The sequence below is a fragment of the Trichinella spiralis genome (assembly GCF_000181795.1).
Source record: "Trichinella spiralis strain ISS 195 chromosome Unknown Scfld4, whole genome shotgun sequence".
NCBI lineage: Eukaryota > Metazoa > Nematoda > Enoplea > Trichinellida > Trichinellidae > Trichinella > Trichinella spiralis.
Window position 1 is genome coordinate 10897803 of NW_003526943.1, and position 19202 is coordinate 10917004.

At 36.0% G+C, this 19202-nt stretch overlaps 5 protein-coding genes across 5 annotated transcripts; 1 reads left to right on the forward strand and 4 right to left on the reverse strand.

Moving 5' to 3' along the window:
- Positions 1-3944: 3944 nt before the first annotated feature.
- Positions 3945-4762, reverse strand: Tsp_06458 (protamine-2). Its single transcript, XM_003378431.1, has 4 exons — positions 4664-4762; positions 4404-4609; positions 4270-4368; positions 3945-4071 (listed from the first exon to the last, which is right to left on the reverse strand). The coding sequence occupies exons 1-4, from the start codon at positions 4760-4762 to the stop codon at positions 3945-3947; spliced, it is 531 nt and encodes a 176-aa protein (XP_003378479.1).
- A 1725-nt stretch (positions 4763-6487) lies between these two features.
- Tsp_06457 (arginine kinase) lies at positions 6488-7500 on the reverse strand. Its single transcript, XM_003378432.1, has 3 exons — positions 7418-7500; positions 6920-7391; positions 6488-6565 (listed from the first exon to the last, which is right to left on the reverse strand). Exons 1-3 carry the CDS (start codon positions 7498-7500, stop codon positions 6488-6490), a joined length of 633 nt encoding a protein of 210 aa, XP_003378480.1.
- Positions 7501-7537: 37 nt separating this feature from the next.
- On the reverse strand, positions 7538-9858 carry Tsp_06456 (transportin-1). The gene is made up of 2 exons (XM_003378433.1): positions 8737-9858; positions 7538-8686 (listed from the first exon to the last, which is right to left on the reverse strand). Exons 1-2 carry the CDS (start codon positions 9856-9858, stop codon positions 7538-7540), a joined length of 2271 nt encoding a protein of 756 aa, XP_003378481.1.
- Positions 9859-15356: 5498 nt separating this feature from the next.
- On the reverse strand, positions 15357-15685 carry Tsp_06455 (putative tumor necrosis factor receptor superfamily member 6). Its single transcript, XM_003378434.1, has 2 exons — positions 15563-15685; positions 15357-15536 (listed from the first exon to the last, which is right to left on the reverse strand). The coding sequence occupies exons 1-2, from the start codon at positions 15683-15685 to the stop codon at positions 15357-15359; spliced, it is 303 nt and encodes a 100-aa protein (XP_003378482.1).
- Positions 15686-15818: 133 nt separating this feature from the next.
- On the forward strand, positions 15819-18590 carry Tsp_06454 (arginine kinase). The gene is made up of 6 exons (XM_003378435.1): positions 15819-15970; positions 16153-16283; positions 16518-18173; positions 18252-18362; positions 18466-18498; positions 18568-18590. The coding sequence occupies exons 1-6, from the start codon at positions 15819-15821 to the stop codon at positions 18588-18590; spliced, it is 2106 nt and encodes a 701-aa protein (XP_003378483.1).
- Positions 18591-19202: the final 612 nt, after the last annotated feature.

A 19202-nucleotide genomic window follows, 5' to 3' on the forward strand; every position in this document is an offset into this window, starting at 1 on the left:
CAAGAATATACTGTTCATCATAATAAAAAAAGAAATAAATAGATTTTTTATTGCACAATCGAGATATGCTTTACAGTATATACTGTACATTTAAACTTTATAAACTGACGACATCAAAAACAACAACAAAATTTTTAAATAAAGTTATTTTCCAATTTTATTTGTCAGCAGTTATTCAGGGCTTTTTGATGATGCAATCATTTGCACTGATTACAATCTCATATGATAAGAAAAATGCTGTTATTGCACAAAACAGTTGATATTTTTTTTGTTTTTACTTTAAAGTAAACATAATTGAAAATATATTTACGCTTACACTTTACTGTTTACTTGCTGATGCAAGCTATTGATATCCTGACAAGTTCAGTAGCTATTCAAATATATTAGTGAAAAGATTCTTCCGCTTTCGTTTCTTGCTCTTCTCTATACACTAATATTTCGCGGGTGTGAGTATAATTATTAAATATATTTGCATAAAAATGATAAAGATTTACATGCATACATACATGCATATATAATATATATCATTTGAATATGCACGTTTCTTCAGGAGACATAATTAATTGATGCTTTATTGCAATATCAAACAAGTTTTGTTTTTTCATAATCATATTATTTTTATTGTATTTTTTGGAAATTGCGCTATATTCCCTTTTCAAAATATTTTTTATATTAAACAAAATGTACAACATACAATTAACAAATATTTTTGCTTTACACGCTTTAGTACATAATATCACATTGCATTTTAGAAGTTTATCTTTGTCAATAAAAATGTAAACAATGTTTACAAAATATGAATTTCCTATAAAACTACTGTTTATTGCATAAAATATACCCAAATTTATGCATTTAATATTCATTTTAAACTAATGTGAATATTTATTTGTGTATTTGACGTTAATTTTTTAAAATAAATTTTTAAGTTCATATGTTTATATAATAAATCAAATTATATAATACAGTGTGCAAACTTATTCAGTCTGTTTAAGGTTGTTTAATTCTAATTTTCAATTTTCATTTAAATTTTTGCTCAACATGATTAATAAGTTTATTTTTATACGATGAAGCTGCAGCTTTTTGTCGTATTTTTTAAAAATAAGTTGCAGTTATTATTGATACTCGATCAAGCTGAATCATAATTGCTACGTCAAGTTGAAAAAAGAGTATTATTGTTCATTTCAAAAAAATTGTTTTGTTTTATTTGTCATCTTTGATCATCATTAATGAATTTCTGAATTATTTTACTTTTCAAATTCTATAATTCAAGTAATTATTATTAATTTCTATCATGGCAGCTAATGACGTCATCATAAAATTAGCTTTCACAGGTGACAGACGGAAGGTATTTTATCTAGATCAGAAAGACGCATCAAATGCACAAAATTATGTGAATGAGGTTACGACTTGAATTTTATTTTGTTTTATTTTTTTAATTCAGTGTGTAATAACTTACTTAATAGTCGTCAATTATTCAATTCATGTTCGAATTATATATCTAAACAGCTACATAATAGTGTCGATTACATTTCATTATTGTGATGAAATACAGTGAACATGCAAAAATAGAATGTTTACAAATATGCTTTGAAAATAAATTTTAATAATAATTTTTAAAATACAATTACTCATTAAATATTAATAAAAAACAAAACAAAACAAAAGCATAAGCAGAAGTAAGCGGAGTGTCAAATAGAGAGAGCTTTTTGGCGGACAAGAGCAGAGAATGACATCAACCGATGCTGTGATGAAAAGCTAAGCGGAAAGGGTTTCGACGTGTGCATTGTTGAATTAACCAGTTTCGTACCGTTTGAAGGAGCATTGAAAATTTCTGTATAAAATTAATTTTTTCGCAAAAATTCACATATTATCAAAAATGCTGAAAGTATCTGCTACAGTTTTTGACAATCTTCTTTTTTAAGCTTTCAAAGAAATTTTTCAATTCTTAAAATGTTTTTTCATGACATACGTCACTTATCAAGGTAACTACTCTCCGAATTGCTTAAATTTAATAAATATGATGATTAATTATAAATTTAATCAGTTTCAATTTTACACAGCATAACAAGCAAACACAACATGTATACTTACTTATTCATATCCAGCAATGCAAATCATGCTTTTAAATAAATGTGCTAATTCAGCATAAATTTATTACTTTGTTTTTTTTCAAAATTATTTTTTATCAACTAATTAGTACTGAAAATGATTTGGATTCAGATTTGTGATTTAAGTGATGTAGAGAAAGTTTGATAAAGCAGTAATAATAATAGCCTGATTTTTTTCTCCACAAGGTGGTGCAGGCACGTAAGGAGTAATAAAAAAAATAAAAAAATAAAATTTCTTTTCGTTTGTAACAGAGGTAAATTGGAAAAAAAATTTACAATTTCTCAGTTGGCATAATTTTCCGCTCTAATATGCAAATATTTGAATAACTTACTCTGCTGGTAGTTGTTATTTGTTAGATGAAATTTAAAATGCTTAATTTTAACAAAATGAAGCATGTAATAATAATAATAATAGTAGTAGTAGTAGTAGTGCTTTGTAATGAATTCAAATTGTTTAATAATCTGACTCATGATTGTATGTATAATTGTAGCAAAGCTCCATATGTTGCATTACAGAAGATGTTCTTCGAGAAATGTAATTTTCTTCTTTTTGATATTGTTTCAGATAATTTAATTTGTGAATGAAACGTCACTGAAAGAGAGAAAAAGAAATGGCAAAAAATGATGAAAAGCTTTTCAACATGAGCTCATTGGACAGCAATGGCGCCATTGGAGAAAAAGTGTTGGAAGTGGATTCGAAGTTTAAACACCAAGAAGATAGTTTGATCAGTTCGCTGAAGCGCTATCCCAGGAGTGTATTTTTTTGCTTGGTGAATGAATTTGCCGAACGATTTTCATTTTACGGCATGCGAGCCGTGCTGATTCTTCTACTGACCAATGTCTATTTGTTGCAAGATTCGACGGCCAAGTTGATTTTCCACGCCTTCATAAGTTTGGCATACTTGAGCCCGCTGTTCGGTTCCATCATTGCGGACGGCTTTTTGGGACGGTACAAATTGATCTTGTACATGTCGTTGTTATATTTGTTGGGGCAAATTTTGCTCACCGTGGGATCCGTGACGTCAGTGATGCAGTCGGCCAGTCAACCTGTCGTATATTTCAGTTTGATTATCATAGCGATCGCTACTGGTGGTATTAAGCCGTGCGTTTCTTCATTCGCGGCCGATCAATTTCCGGCCGACATGGTTCGAGAACGATCGCAATTTTTCTCATTTTTCTACATGAGCATCAACTTGGGCAGTTTTTTGTCATTCATCATAACCCCCTATTTGAGGGGCCAAGTTAGCTGCGATGGACGTGAGACGTGTTTTCCATTAGCTTTTGGAATTCCGGCATTTTGCATGGGCTTGGCGACGGTAATATTTCTAGCCGGTCGATCTCATTATTACCACGCTCCGGTGAATGGAACTGTGCTGCTTCAAGTGTTCAAATGCGTCGGTCATGCGGTGAAAAGACGATTTGCCAGAAAATCCACCAACCAACCGCCACTGCCCCACTGGATGGACTACGCAAGTCCCAAATACAGTGATCAGTTGATTGAAAATGTAAAGCACATTTTTCGAATGTCAGTTCTATTCATACCGGCCGTGATGTTTTCCACCCTGTACGACCAGACAGGCTCCACTTGGATATTGCAGGCAAGTCGAATGAACGGGCGAGTTGGTCATTTGACAATATTACCGGATCAGATGTCCACGGTGAATCCTTTGTTCATTATAACGTTGGTTCCTCTGTTCGAGGGTTTCCTATATCCGGCACTGGTGAAACGGGGCTATTTCCAACGGCCGTTGACCAGAATGACGTGCGGAGTTGTGCTCATGACTATCACTTTTGCCTTGTCCGGTGTGTTGCAAATTGTCATTTCACGGAATCTGATCACCCAGCCCGACTTGAACACGAGGCGAATTGTTCTGCACAACGACGATCCTTGCACGCTGGGGTACAGATCCAATTCGACTTCAGGATTGTTGCTTCCAAACGACGTCGCCACTTTCGACATCCCCTGCACCGAATCGATCACATTCCAAAGGATCAACTGTTCAACTTCGGTTCCAAGTGTGGAACAGTTGCAACCAGGAGCTGATCAGGAGGAAAAGCTTTGTGTGCCCAGTGATGGAGTGTTTGTCAATTTTTGGCCGGAAACTGTGATCCGATTCAATTATGCAATTTATTCAGTCAAACAAGTCGACAACAGTATGACTCGGTTCTATGTTCTCGTCGACGATACGGTTTCGTTGTCCGAAAATGCGACTCTAATATTCCACGAAGATGGTACTGTACGTGGTCGGTTGAAAATACGCTCCAACAGACATGCAAATTTCATCGATCTGAAACCGAACATTCTCAGCAGCAACATCCTGTTGGTCAGTTTGCAAAATTGTCCACTGGGCCAATCTTGCAAAGAGATTTTTCTCAGCACCACCGAACTGGCCATGGGCGGTTCCAAAATGGTGCTGGTGAACGCAAAGCTGAAATCGAAAGTGCTCGACATTGTGCCCAGTTACGGGATGTCGATTCTGTGGCAAGTGCCCCAGTGGTTTCTGGTAACAGTTTCGGAAATATTTTTCCAAATCTCAGGTTTAGAATTCGCCTACGCCGAAGCGGACGAGAGCATGAAATCTGTAATGTCTGCTTTTTGGTTGATGACCATATTTTTTGGCAATCTGATCGTCATGCTTATTTCCGGAACCCATTTGATCACGGATCTGGTTGTCGAAACGTTTGTTTACGCCGCTTTGATGGCACTTTGTACAATTCTATTTGTATTTCTTTCCCGTCGCTACAAACCTCGTTCGATTAATATATGATTAAAAATGAAAAAAAAGTATCACCACCACTGTTCATTCAACTTTACTCACAACATCGTATTTCACCTTTGAAACGATTGATCAATCAATCAATCATTCGCCTTTTTAATATTATCGGTTGTTTTGCATATATAAAAACTGCAATTCATACGTACGTCACACGGAGTCGTTACAGCATCTGCTTATAGTAAGTACATCGGTTCCAATGAAAGTTCGAATATATGGAACAAAACTTGTTGAAAAGTTTAATAAAATGTTCCCACTGATCATAATTATAGCTTCTTGGTAATGATATGATTAATGTTAATGATAATGAAATCATTACTTCAAAAACACACTGCTTCGATCATATAATTTGCATCGTGTTCTACGAACTGGTCCATGATTTGTACACTGTTGGTGATGCTTCTGTTACAGTTCTCGTTGGTGAATCCAAACTTCTGAATTACCATTATCAGTGCACAGCTCTTAGAATTCTTGAACATATTGCTCAGGAAATTCTCGTGCTACTGTAACATTTCAACTAGACGTTTCACCACTGTGTTACGTATGTTATGAAGGTTAGTTTGTTTTTAAAATTAAAAAATTTTTACAACCAGCAGAGTTGGTTGGATTGATAAATTTGCAAAGTGAACTTGAAAAAAACTAGGCTTGCAGAACTTATAGTTCATCCTACATCACAATGATAATTATAATCAATAAAGTACGTGAACAACATTTGAATAAATATTCCAAACAAATTTTCTTGTATGAATTCTGACTTTCTTCAATGGAACCAATATACTCTAGTTTTGCTTAGTCGGCCAAGAATTTTGCCTCACTTTCCTACTGGTTGTTAGAAGTCGAGTTTTCATTGCATGCTCATGGTTCACTGATTGAAAAATTATTCAATTTTGATTACGCAACATTACTACGAACAAGCATCCAGTGAAAAGTTACGTCATTAGCACCCAATGACAAGTCGACTTCCAACAACCAATAAGAAGTGGGGCAAAAAAAATCCTGACCAAGAAGACTAAAACCTTTTTTCAAATTTCAAAAAACATCAAAATTTGCATTCAACAAAATGGTCTGATTTACTATAATTGTAAAATTTTAAACAACGTTTAGTCGTTTACAAAAAAAAAGAATCACTTTATTTCCAAACACAAAAATGTGTAGTGTGTTCAATAACAGAAGAAAAAAAAGTCAATTTGACAAAAAAAATTAAAGCAAAAGATTAAAAAAAAAACTCAGGCACGTATGATCGACATTCTTACAGAACAAACGCAAGTCAGGCAAAAGAAAAGTGAGAAAAAAAATGAAAAAGAAGCAATGATGAGCAAAAAAACAGCACCAAATGAAAATGAACATAAAAACGAAGAAAAAAAACACATTGGAGAATTCCCGTCTCATTCACCAAAATATTAATGAAAATAAATAATTTAGAAGAAAAAGTAGACATTGTATGTCAGGAGGAGAAAAAAAATGTTTCTCGACAAATTATGAAGAAAAAAAAAATATATACACATATTCATTATTGTAATTATAGAGAAGAATTAGTAGTGGTGATCAATTGTCATCGAAGATGTACATAGTAATAAAAAGAAAAACAAAAAACAGACGTGTAGATTAAAAACAAAAAAGAGAAAAAGATAAAGCAACAAAAAAAGCCGTATATAGAAGAGAAAGAGACCAGTGGTTGTGGACCTGAAAAAGAAATAAAGTATAAAAATAACTTCATGAGAACATAACGGTGTATTCTCATTTTAATACCGGTAAGATAATAATAATAATAATAATAATAATAATAATAGTGATAATTAACCACTGGAGTAAAGAAATTGAGATTCAAAAAAAAATTTTTTGTTTTCAAATGAATATAGTGACAGGAATATAAAGAAAAAAAAATAAATATATATATAATACATGCGCATACCAGTAAGAATAATTAAAACAAAGAATGAAGAAGCATGCAAAGAAGAAATTAAAACAAAACAGAAGAGAAGAATAGTAGAATGAATGTTTTTGTTGGTTAAAATGAATAAATATTTTTGCTAAGACGATAGTAGTAGTAGTAGTAGTAGTAGTAGTAGTAGTGGTGGTGGTGGTGGTGGTTGTAATTGTTGTTGTTGTTGAACATGCAAAATTGTTTTCCATCCTTCCTTTGTCCACGCTCCCAATAATCAAAATCCGTACAAATACTGTAGTCGTTCCAACATGGGCGAAGGGAATTTGCCCACGCAATCCTGCCAGGCCGCCTCGCCCATCTGCTGTCTGAACGCGTACAGTATGCTGCAGACGAGCGCTTTCAGTTCGGTTTTGGGCGACGACCACGACGCGAACGCGTCGCACAAATAGGCAAAGTGGGGAACGACCGCGTCGGGATTGACAATCACCATACGACAAAGGCCGCAAAAGGCGGATTCTTTTTCTTCGTTGTCGCGCAAATTGCGCATCGACAAACACCACGGCAACAAAATTTCCGACAACTGCGGTGCCACTTCGGTCGAACAGTGGACACCGAATCGGCCTACTGTAATCGCGGCATTTTCGAGCAACGTTTTCGACGTGTGGGGGCGGTTCAAAATCGCCACCAGAGGGCGACACAACGTGCGCGCGTGGGGCAACAACGATTCGCCCATTTTCATCGCCAGCTCGCCCAGCGCCCAGATCGCGTTGTTACAGACCGACACTTGGTGCGGTTCCAAATTGCGTCCCAGAACGGTCAAAAAGTACATGACGTGCGGTTCGACAAGTGGCCAGCAGGTGCGCGCCAAATCGCCGACCAACGCGAACGAACTCTGTCTCACTTCGGACGACTGGTCGAGCGACGTCCGCTTGACCAATTCGACCAAATTGTAATGGGCGACCAGACTGATGAGCTGCTGGCCGAGCGTTTCGACCATGCCGCTGAGCAAGTCCAACGACGCGATCACGAAATCCTGGCCGCCGACTTCGACACCCTGGGTCGACGGGACCGAGACGATGTTGTCGGATCCCGATCCAGAGCCGGAGCCGAGCATCAAATCGGCCGTTGCCGTTTCGACGTTGCAACTGATCAAGTGGACACAGCGCGAAAATACCGACGTGGAATAGGGGAGAAAATTGTCCTGCAACGCGACCACCACGCTGGCCATGCATTCCAACAGCGAATAGCGTTCCCGTTCGGTGTCGTCGGTGCGGTTCCATTTGGCCATCAGGGGCGGCATCAGCGCGTCGACCAGCTCCGGTTTGGCGAGACAAGTGCCGATCGATTCGGCCAGCGTGCCGACCGCGTCGTACAGTATGAGCAAATTTTTCGCCTGGTATTTTTCGAACGCGGCGCACAACGTCTGCACCACTTCGTTCAAATATGGGACCAGTTCGAAATTCGCCTCCTCTTCCAGCGTGGCGAACGCGCTGCACGCCGCCTCCTGGACTCGCTTGTTCACGTCCAACAGCCGACCCAACAGTTCTTTGAGCAACTGTTCGAAATGGCGTTCGTTCGGAAATTGCAATATCCAATGACCATAACGACTCAACGTCCAACAAGTGATCGACCTGACCAACGCTTTCGAATCGTTCAAACAACCGATCAAATAGGGGACCAGAGTGGGCAAGTGGGGTGCCATGCCGTTCGCGCAGCCTTCGGCCACGGCGCCCAACGCCAATATGGCCGCCTCTTTGACCAGCCAGTCCTGTTGGAACAGATCGCCGTCCAAAATTGGCAACAAATGCGGAAGCAGCTCGTCTCTGAACACGTTCGACAGCACGTCCAACGTTGCCGCGGATCCTTTGCGTACGTTCCATTCTGACGACGCGTCGACCGAAAAATCGCATCCACTGACGCTATCGTCGTCGTCGTCGTCATCGTTGTTGTTGTGGTCATTTGCATCCACGTTACTGCTGTGAATATTATTAATTCCATCGTCCACGTTGGACATGGAATTCGCATCTTGTTGTTGTTGTTGTGGCTTGGACCGACGAAATCTCGGCTGAATATCTTCGGTACGGTCTGGGATTAGTTCGTCGCATTCCAAGTCGGCTTTCATGTTGCGCAAATCTTGTTCCGAATAGCGCATCCGTCGCACAAGAACAGGAATCAATTCCGCCAAATAAGGCCTGACCACTTCGCGGCAATTGGCCGGCTCTTCGGCCAGCGTGAGCCAAAATTCGCACGCCTCCAGGGCGGTGTGTTCGACCGAATCGCTGGTCCTGTGCAGTATGTAGCGGGCCACGGTGGGCATGTAGTTGGTCAGCTTGTTGAAGTACAAATTGCAAAGCAACGACAACGCCTGACACAGGCAATCGTGAATGGACTGTTCCGAATCGTTCATGCAGTTGAACAGGCGAGCCAGAAAACGGTCGTCGATGAAGTGGTCCAAAAATGGACTCCGTATGCCGAGGAAAAAGTTCACCGACTGCAAGCACATCAGGCGAACTTTCACGTTCTGGTGCAACAGCAGCCCCACCAGAGCCGGCATCAAGGTGCGCAGCGCGTATTCGCGGTCCTCGACCTGGTAGAAGGCGCTGTCTTCGCATATTTTCTGCACCACACTGAACGCGCCGACCACGACCTGATCCTGGTCGCTGTGGAGCTGGTCGAGCAATTTGACCACAAGATCCGGCCAAGCGTGTATACTCTCCTGACTCAGGATGCTCGCAATGACCACGTCGACCGTAGTGCGAACCATTTGGTTGCTTTCGCCCAACGCGTGCACGCATTCGGCTTTCACGTAGCGTTTCGCCTCGTCGGTGTAAGTCGACCAAGCGGCGTGGATATTGTTTTTTAATATCAGACCGCCCAACGAGCGGGTCACCTGCTGCTCGTCGGTCATTCTGGTCAACACGTACAACAAATAATAGGAAAACGTCGGAATCTTCTTCAACTCTTCCAACTTCTTCTGAACTTCTCGCTGGACGGCATTGTCGCTGATCTGAGACTGCTTCAGCAATTCCAACACTTGGGCCAGTTCGTCGGCTTGAGGTTGAAACTCTGCCGCGCTCATTTCCACAGCCATTGTTTGTTGTTAGCAAAAATATGCTGAAAGTTAAACTTATTTTTTTTTCAATAATAATATTCTTAGTAGAAGAAAAAAATATATATATATTCATTTATTATTTAAACATATGATATTCAAACTTCAAATCGAAGTGATCAAACAAAATTTTTTTTTGGCATTTTCAAAAATCGTATTAGTTATTTGATAAACAAGGACATCTGAAAACATATTTTTAACAACTAGAAAATTCAATGACAACAAAATGACCTTGAAAACAATTACAAAATTTTTTTCGACAAAATACAACCTACTACTTCCTATTTTACAATTCAACTTGGATATTAAAATTTCAAAACGCATTAAAATGTTTCAACATCAATTATATGCACAACAATCAATACATTCATCTTAATGGTTGTCAAATTACCACAAAAAAGTATTTTAAAAAGTACACTTTGACAAATTTTCAAATTTGGTTGTTTAAAACAACCTTTCCAAAGAATTCAAAATTTATCTGCCAAGTTCATATTTTCTTATGTTAAAATTTACTATTAATAAGATGGAAAACTTCGAATCGTTCACTACTGAAAAAAATTTTCTTTTTTATTAAACTAGCTATACAATTAAAATATGGTTAAAAGAACTGCAAATCACTAAAAATTCAACAAGCCATGCATGAGAACTGTAATGCAAACAAACTGAACATGTGTTAAATAAATAAAAGCTGTGATGAACAGAAAGTAGGTGTTTGACAAATAAACTTGACAGCCAGTAAATGTAACATTATTAGTCATTTCCTGCTCTGTCCCATTTAAATGAAATTAAAAAAGAAATTTAAAATATTTCAATCTACTGTCGTCGCATCACACTGCTTAAATTATAAAAAAATAATTACAGAATAACAATTGATAAAGATAGTAGAGCAACTAAGTGATAACTTTCATGGACAGCTAATTGTTGAACCGTTTCGTGAACATAAATTCGAAAAAGTGCACAGTGATAAAAACAATTTAATAATAACACATTTCAAAAAAGCTATGCAGATGTAATTTTAAAACTATATTAGTAAATTTTATTAGCAAAAGTTCAAAAGTAATACAGCTTACGAAGAATAATCGAAACCAAAGATACACGCAAACTAAAGGCAGGCTTGCAAAAAATCAATTTTTTAAATATAAACACAGTTGCCGAACTAACAAAATTTCAGAAATTAAAAAACAAAAGTCATTGAATACGTATGTGCTCTAATTTAAATTATAAAAATCCCCAGAAGCACAAAGTTTGCAACAATAACTAGGGAAACAACAACAAAAGTAATATTGCAACAATGATATTCGTGCAATTATTTTTTCTCCAAGATAAAAATGTTATTCAAATAGCCAACTTAAAACTGTCAGTTGATTAACAGCTTAAAAATATCATAATAATAAATTAAAATGATTCTGAAAATAACAAAATATTACTAAATTCTATGAACTGAAACGCCAACAGATCATGAGAAAATCAGCAGAAACACAATACATTGGGGGAAAACGGCAACAACTCACAAATTTCTTACTTCAAACTGTATTATTTGATGTTTTATTACTTATTATTCAAAACCAGTTCAGCCTCAAAATAACTTACAACCAGAAACTGACAAAACCAAACTTAAAGTTTACTCCACAATGAGACATACAGTAAAGTAATCTTGTTTTCAAGTTCAAATAATATATACTGTAGTTTATACGTAAGATTATTCTAAAACAGTGGAATAAATATGAAAATTGTTATAATGTTTTATAACCTCACATTGAAATGTTTTATAAATTTCAAATAAAATTATAAATTACAAATGCTGCAGTCAATGCTACAAGCTAATTTCTGACTTTGCTTATTAAGATAGATAGGTCAAATTACAATGATAAACAGTAGACATTTGAAATGAAACAGTATTTTTAAAACAACATATTAAGTAAATTCACAATGCTTTAGCTAAGAATTCTTTTCTATTTTTAATATTTCGTACATTTCACCATGAAATACTGCATGTTACTTATTACTTTTTGATGAAAATGTTAAAAATTTTTTTAGAACTTACATTTGAAAAGTTTATATTTCTGACGAAAACTGTTGCAAATTTTAATGTGAAGAAGTTTTTATTGGTCCATATTGTGAACGTCACGTAAAGTTTAACTCAATCTCATTTTATACCGTTAAGTACATTGTAGGATACTTTTTAAAATACACCATAATATGCAATTTTATAATAAGATTTTACATAAATATGGTTTAAAACGTAGAATATGAAATATTATCAGATATAATCTTTGTGAATTTCTGTTCTGCCTTCAAAATTTCTAGGCGGTAACATACTAAAATGAAAATGAACTAAAAATGTGAATCTTGAGCCACAAGAATCTAACTCAAACTTTTTTCAAAGAATGAATTCGGCGACATTTTTTATACTATGAAGAAGTTGCAAGTGCATTTTCAATTTATAAGTGAAATGTCCATGTTTTCAAACTCAAAAAATCATTGCTGGGAACACATGGCAACAGCAATAAATACAAGAAACGTAATTAAAAATTGTGAAATCAGTAGCAGTTATTAGCAGAAGCGCACTTTTTAATAAGCAAACAGCTTGACTGTAACAATATAATTTTTGTATATATCAGTCACTTCAATAGTGGAATTTTATTTTTTCATTGTTGAGAGTTGCAGAAACAGTGAAACAACTATAATACGATTAGGTCCCGTCAGTTCAGCATTATAAAGCTACAGTTAACAGAACAACCTATTTTTGTTTTTCACAATATTTTAATGTGGCAATATCAATCTATTGTTTAAAGAACATTTTTGGTAAATATTTCATTATAAAAATTATTACATTAATAAATAGTAATAAGATAATACAAAATTCAATAATTTACTAGTTATTAAAGAAACATTTTAAGGAAAACCCAATTATCTGTTTAAAATTTTAATTATACCTGCATTTTAATTTGCGCAAATTGAAAAATTACGAATTAAATTTCAGGTAACAGAAATTAAAAATATTTAATCTTTCAATTACCACATTTTCTCAGGCAATAAGTCAGATGATTTACTTTTATGTGATGATTTATTTTATTTAGACATGCATTGGTAGCATTTAAACCTGTAAATTTTATTATTAAATTACAGTAACATTTTACTATATGTATTATGCAAGCTGAAATTTTTTTTAATAATGAAAATGAACAATAAAAAATTTAATTTTTTATATTAAATTTATACAGTTCTTGTGATTTTTTAATCAACAAACAAATACCGTTGTACTGCAAACTTTTCGACATATTACAACGCCCACTACAGAACAGCTGCATGCTTATTACGTTGGTATGTTGCAGATCAGTCATTCTTTATTTTCAGCGTTATATCTTAATCGAAATTTGTAAACTACAATTACCGTTCACTGCTATGGATTTATAAAGTTATGAAATAGCAAATTCATCTTATCACTTATTTTATCACAGTTATATTATAAATATTAAGATTAAATTTTAAAAATTTAATTTCAGAATTGTAATTGAACCTGTAATTTAAATCAAATGAGAAATTAAAGCAAATTATAATAGTGTAATTTTTTTCGTAAAACTGCTTAAATTGTATGGCAAATAACACTCGGATGTCACTGCTTACCATTGATTGTGCGATGTCCAGAATTATTTAATTTGAATTTTTATCATATAGTTGTGTACGTATATTATAAGTTATGTATAATATCTTTGTTTGCGATTATTATTTTTGATTTTTAATTTAGCTAAAATATTCGAACCTGCATGTCTGAATATGATTTTTCCTCTGTAAGTCTCTAATATTGATAGCTGTTAGTTTAGGTGGCGTAAATTGTACGTTGAGTAGTGAGAATTATTCATCTGTGGGTAAAGAAAGATCAAATCCGACAATCCGAAATTGAATTTTCTTTTACAGTAGTCAATGATTTGTTATTTTCTTGTATTTATTTAATTATATTGTTTTAGTTTCTGATTTATCATTGACCGACGCCTTTACATCAGCCGACAAGTCCGTATTATCTTGCTGCTGTTTTTTTTATAACTGGTGGTTATTCATGTGTGACAAAGCAGAGGTATTAACAACAATACTTTTTTTATTATTATCTCTTCCCTGATTTGCCATCTTTCACTAACGGGTGATTTGTTTCTGACAGGGTTTTACTTATTTTTGTCTTCTTTTGTTGCAATTTGCAACGCTTGAAATTTAGTTTCATCGTTGTAATTTATGTCTTCCCATCATTACTGTAGTTTATTAAAACATCAACGATGAGTAAAAATGACGAAAAGAAAGTAGGCAGGGGAAAGTGTAGTGATTAAAGTGAGAATTTTTAATGGATCAATTTAGAGTATCCATGATACTGATTTGAATGATTTGCCTGACGATGATTACCATTCTTTGCTGGTAGCGGCTAGTCAGCCTAATTATCGCAAAAAGGCGTCCGCTGCATTAGGCGATATTCCTAACGGAAGTAATTCCTGTTCACTTTCTGAAGCAGCGCGAAACATTTTGAATGATTTGCAAGTAAAAGCCAATGAAGATCAGCAGCGCACCGATCGTTTAACTGGTAGGCTAAACATTATTTCTGTGAATTCTGTATTCCTATTTTTAATGTTTCTCTCCTAGAAGTGAAGTTTGCAAAGTTTATGATTTCCGACTTTGGGGATCTTGGTTTTGCGGTACGTGAACATATCATATGCAATTTCATATGTACAGACTAGATTTGTCGACTGTTTTAGAATACTGATTATTTGCTTCAGAAGTCAAAATCGACAGATAAGGTAAAAAATGAGTTTTGTATCAATACAATTAATAGTGTAATGTTTTTCAAATTGGAATGATAGGGACATCTTGCTTGTTTTATATTGCACATATTTTGCTTGAAATTTACAAACTTTTGGTAATGTTTAGTTTGAAATGTTTTAGTCAAATTTAACTAAAGTCATAATTATTTAGAATTATAAATTACAAGTTGTCATTTAACATAAATCACTTTTTATGACATTTCATTTTATAATATGTTTTCTATTTTATATAATAAAGTTGACAATTTCAAATTCAAAAGAATTTGTAATTTGAGTTGATTTTGCTGGAGAAGGAATTGATTTTCCAAAGTACGAAGCTAATTAAGATTAGCCATGCATTTAATCAGTGTGCAGTAGTATTATAAATTAAGTGAAATAGTTTGGTGAAATTTTTGCATAGGATAGGTGATGAAATTAAATTTCATGAAACTAACGAATTTGTATTTTCATTGAATTGTCTTGTGTATGCAATTTTATGATAGATTTTGATTAGAAATTTATTTTTTATTTTTCATTTATAAATAAATGAATTATTGATATGAATTTACATATAATAATTTTTTTTGAAATTTCGCGTATGTATACTGTATTTTAACCTGACAATTTGTATTATGGTACAGTATACCGTTTCATTTGTTCATTACGTCGATTGCGTGGTTATTTGCGCGAACACGATTACCCAATTGACCTGCTTGCTCTGTTGGCCTTTGCGCTGCAGTTGTTGTCGATGTTGGCTCCAGTGCCCGAGCACCATTTGTATCGCTGACATTTGTCGCGTGCCAAAAGTTTCGTTTTTTCCGTTCCTCCGGGGCAGCGGCATGTTTGAAGCGAACGTGGCCAGCACGTTTTGACTTTCTTTAGAAAAAATTTTCCCCACTCACTTTGTTGAACTGTTGACTTGTACTTAATTTTCTGTTGATTTCATCAATTGATCGTTCGATTTTTATTTCTTTGCATGACAATTTGACGCCGGTATTGTTTGCACCAAAATTTTGTGTCGTCATTTGAACAAAATTGCTGTCCACAGTTGCATGTCGAATGAAGCATGACTATATGGAAATTTCATTTTCGTTTTCACCTTCTTTCATTTCTGTTATATTCTTTTAGAATTTACATTTTTCAACTACAAAAACTGTCATGACTGATAAACTGCCGCTTTCGACCGAAAATTCGTCGTCGTCTGCTTCATCGAGAATGACAACTGCTGATCAATCTAGAGCAGAAAATTCGGTCAGATGCGTGTTTGAAACGGGTTCGCTTTTTGATGTCTCGTTGAAAAATGCTTTAAGGTAAACATTGTAACTGTGATTTCTTTTTTTTGCTATCTATGCTGTGTTTTGTTTTCTTTCTTTGTTAGTTTTTGTTTTAATCATTTTCAATGTTGCTTATAGCAATGCAATAGACGAGTAGTGGGTGATTGATTGATTGATTATATATATATATATATATATGTTTTTTTTGTTGTTTTTAGATTGAACCCTGATGCGATACAAAAAGGATTGGTGAATTGTGATACTCTTTCTGCGTTATCGTCAATGGCAGCAAAGATAAATGAAAAGAAACCTGAACCGAAAAAGTCGAGTTGCAATTCTTATTTCAATGGTAAATTTTTTTCGCATTTACATGAAACGAACTTTTATTTTTATTAAGGAACTTGCTTTAAGTGGGAGGGTTTTTTTGGGTGATGTAGTGTGTTATTGTTAAAATTTCACAATTCTTAGAAGAAAATAATTTGTCTAAGAAGATTTCCCTCTTTTCATTGAATAAATAAAGAAAAAAAATGCTTTTCAGTTGTGTTAAAGAGTTTAGTTTAATTATTTTTGTTTTGTTTTGTAGATGATTTGTTCTTTTCGAAAATTAATCCAGCGTGGATTCCTCAACATGAAAAAACCGATGCGAATTCCGTCGCCAGAGTTCATCATCAATTGTTGTACCGTCGTCGAAATAAATACGGCAAGGAAGATTTCAGTTGTGTAGTGAATCATTGCGCCGACAGTAAGGATACGGATTTGCTGGATGATCTGGTTAACGTTATTGGAGAAGAAAAAGTGACAACCGTGCAGTCGCGTCGTAACAAGCACAACAAGAAGCGCAACGAGAAATTAATTCACAGCGACGACGAAAGCGCCAAAGCGGGTATGCCGAAATTGTCGACTCGGGCGAAGTCTGAAAATTCCATTCCGGAAACTAACAAGAAGGAAAAGAAAGATAAAAAGCACAACAACAACAACAACAACAACAACAACAACAATAGTAATCAGAAAGTGACGAGTAATGCTGTTCAAGAGCAACAGCAGCAGCAGCAGCAGGTTGTAAAAGTTGAAGAGGAAGAAGAAGAAGCGACAGCAACAGCCACAGCACCAGCAGCAGCAGCTATTGTTAATTCAGTGCCAGCCGATGCTGTTGCAGAAAACAAAGAGAAGAGTTGTTGGTCAGATTTAATGGAAGAGTGCGCCGATGCGGACGAAGAGGAAGGCGCTTTCTTGCCAGTTGTGAATCGTCGATTTCGTCGCGGTAGACAGGCGAACAAAGCGGCTAATTTGGAAAAAGCGACGCGGTCGAAAACGCCGCCCATGCTGGCGCCGGTTGACCGGGCGGCAGAGGATTGGAACCGTCGTCGTCGTGGCTCCTACGAGCACGTCGGTCGTGATGGTGAATTGCACAACAACTGCCGCACCTATCGGGTCCAGAATCGTCAAAATACCGCCGGCACTTTTCGTGGTCAGGGTAGATGGAACGGGCGATCTAGGCGTGGTGGCGGTGAGCACGGTGGTGGACCAGGCGGAAGCTGGACAAGCCGAGCTCCGCCGGCTCACGCGGTATCTTTGCAATCGTCGCGGGAATCTTCACCGACGAAAAACGGTGCGGCTACATGTTCTAGTCGAAATCAGTCGACCGCATCAGCACCGGCTTTGAACACAGCTCTGATCAACGCTGGCAAAAATAATAATAACAGCGGCAGCAATAATAATAATAATAATAATAATAATAATGGCAATATTTCCGGCGGTTGGAAAACTGCCCGGCCTGTTTGCGAATCTCTCTGCTTGGAAACGAGCAACAGTAGCAGAGGATCGACCGGGCAAGTTTGTTCGTACGCAGCCATAACGTCGGGACGTCGTCCGACGGGCAGACGACCAATGGGAGCGACCAAAGATGTTCCAGAGACGGTCGCTGAATCTTCGGTCGCGTGCCAGCAGCAACAGCAACAACAACAACAGCAACAGAGAACCATTGACACTGGTGCAGTGTGTTCTAGCAGTTCAACAGGTCGGGCAAATTCACTTCCGGCTTCTGGCAATAAAGCGCCTCTCAATTTGGCTGCTTTTCCACCGTTGGGGCCAGCCGTCAGCAGCGGTTGTCATGTGCAGCAACAATCTTCGCATGCGGTCGTCGGTCACATGCCAGCAACAACACTGGCCAGTAGTAATAACGTTGTGCAAGCGAATTTGGTCACGGCAGGAACTAGGAACAACAACTACCAGCGAAGAAGTATTATTTATATTAATGTTGTTGTTGTTGTTGATCACAACATATATTTTGTTGTCTAACTTTTGCTTTTTTTTAAAGCATTGTTGTCGTCAGAAGAACAGTCGAATAATGAGAGGAGAAGATTTGCACTTGTTCATATTCGAGTTGATCCTTCGAAATTATCGCCAACAGCACGATTTGCCATGAAAAGTAAACATTTGTTTTATTTCACTTATTTCATTAATTAATTTTTTAAAATGCTGTATGGAATATTGAAAGAAATATTATTTGTAATGCAAATTTTTGTTTTTAGTGTGGAATGTGTTCGTGGATAACTGCGATAAAGGTAAACTGTCGCGGATGAACAAACGATTTTATAAATTATATAGAAAGATGTCATTTTTTTATCATTTAGATACTGTCGTTGTGATGGATTGATGATCCGTGAATTCTCTGACCATCTTTTGCAATGTTGGAACGTGAATTCTTTTTTTTCTGCGAAGCTTTTTTTTCTTTTCTCATTTCTTCTCTCTGTTAACCAAAAAATATTCATTATTGTTTTTTTTGCTTGTTAAAAAATTTGCGGGGTCAAAATTGTTCAGCAACACGTCTCTCAACTGTGCAATTGTTACGCTGTGTGTTTTTTCTATTCTTTGTTTAAAAACGCTTCCCTGTCCATCCTGTGAGTAGGAAATTCAGACAGAGATGGTCATCATTAATTATTTAGATATAAAATTTTGTTTCTCATCATTTTTTCCTTCCCTTTTCGTTTTTCTTCAAATTGTCTGCGGACTGCTTGTGTTCGATCTAAATTGGGAATATAATCGTCATCATCAATCATACTTGGATGGAATTGTTGGTGCGCTTGATGCCCAGTCGGTCGGTATATTGATGTTCGTTCCATACAGTTGTACTTTTTTTTTCTTCCTTCTTTTATCATTATTGTCAATTATCGTGGTTTGTTGATTGAGTGATTTATTTTCTCTTTACAAGTGAATATGTTTTTTTCATCCAGTGGATGGATGGATGGTTGGATATTCTTCTTTCTTT

Bases quoted from the DNA above. Each gene is read 5' to 3' on its own strand.
- Tsp_06458 (XM_003378431.1), bottom strand. From the start codon at position 4,762: ATGGGTTCCGGAAATAAGCATGACGATCAGATTGCCAAAAAATATGGT. The intron at 4,369-4,403 runs GTTTCAGATCGA...TGTCTGTTGGAG, and splicing joins GTTGCTGCTGAGAATGTTCG to CGTATTTTCAACCGACCACG. The intron at 4,072-4,269 runs GTCATACTGTTG...GATTCGGTGCAG, and splicing joins CGACGAGAACATAGAACCGA to GGGATGTCGAAAGTGGCGAC.
- Tsp_06457 (XM_003378432.1), bottom strand. From the start codon at position 7,500: ATGGGCGAATCGTTGTTGCCCCACGCGCGCACGTTGTGTCGCCCTCTG. The intron at 7,392-7,417 runs GTTGCTCGAAAA...CCGCGATTACAG, and splicing joins CGCCCCCACACGTCGAAAAC to TAGGCCGATTCGGTGTCCAC. The intron at 6,566-6,919 runs GTCTTAGCAAAA...TTTCTTTTTCAG, and splicing joins CTACTACTACTACTACTATC to GTCCACAACCACTGGTCTCT.
- Tsp_06456 (XM_003378433.1), bottom strand. From the start codon at position 9,858: ATGGCTGTGGAAATGAGCGCGGCAGAGTTTCAACCTCAAGCCGACGAA. The intron at 8,687-8,736 runs GTGGATGCAAAT...CGACGACGATAG, and splicing joins ATAATATTCACAGCAGTAAC to CGTCAGTGGATGCGATTTTT.
- Tsp_06455 (XM_003378434.1), bottom strand. From the start codon at position 15,685: ATGACGACACAAAATTTTGGTGCAAACAATACCGGCGTCAAATTGTCA. The intron at 15,537-15,562 runs GTGAGTGGGGAA...TTTTTTCTAAAG, and splicing joins CAAGTCAACAGTTCAACAAA to AAAGTCAAAACGTGCTGGCC.
- Tsp_06454 (XM_003378435.1), top strand. From the start codon at position 15,819: ATGACTGATAAACTGCCGCTTTCGACCGAAAATTCGTCGTCGTCTGCT. The intron at 18,174-18,251 runs GTATTATTTATA...TTTTTTTTAAAG, and splicing joins CAACAACTACCAGCGAAGAA to CATTGTTGTCGTCAGAAGAA. The intron at 18,363-18,465 runs GTAAACATTTGT...TTTTGTTTTTAG, and splicing joins AGCACGATTTGCCATGAAAA to TGTGGAATGTGTTCGTGGAT.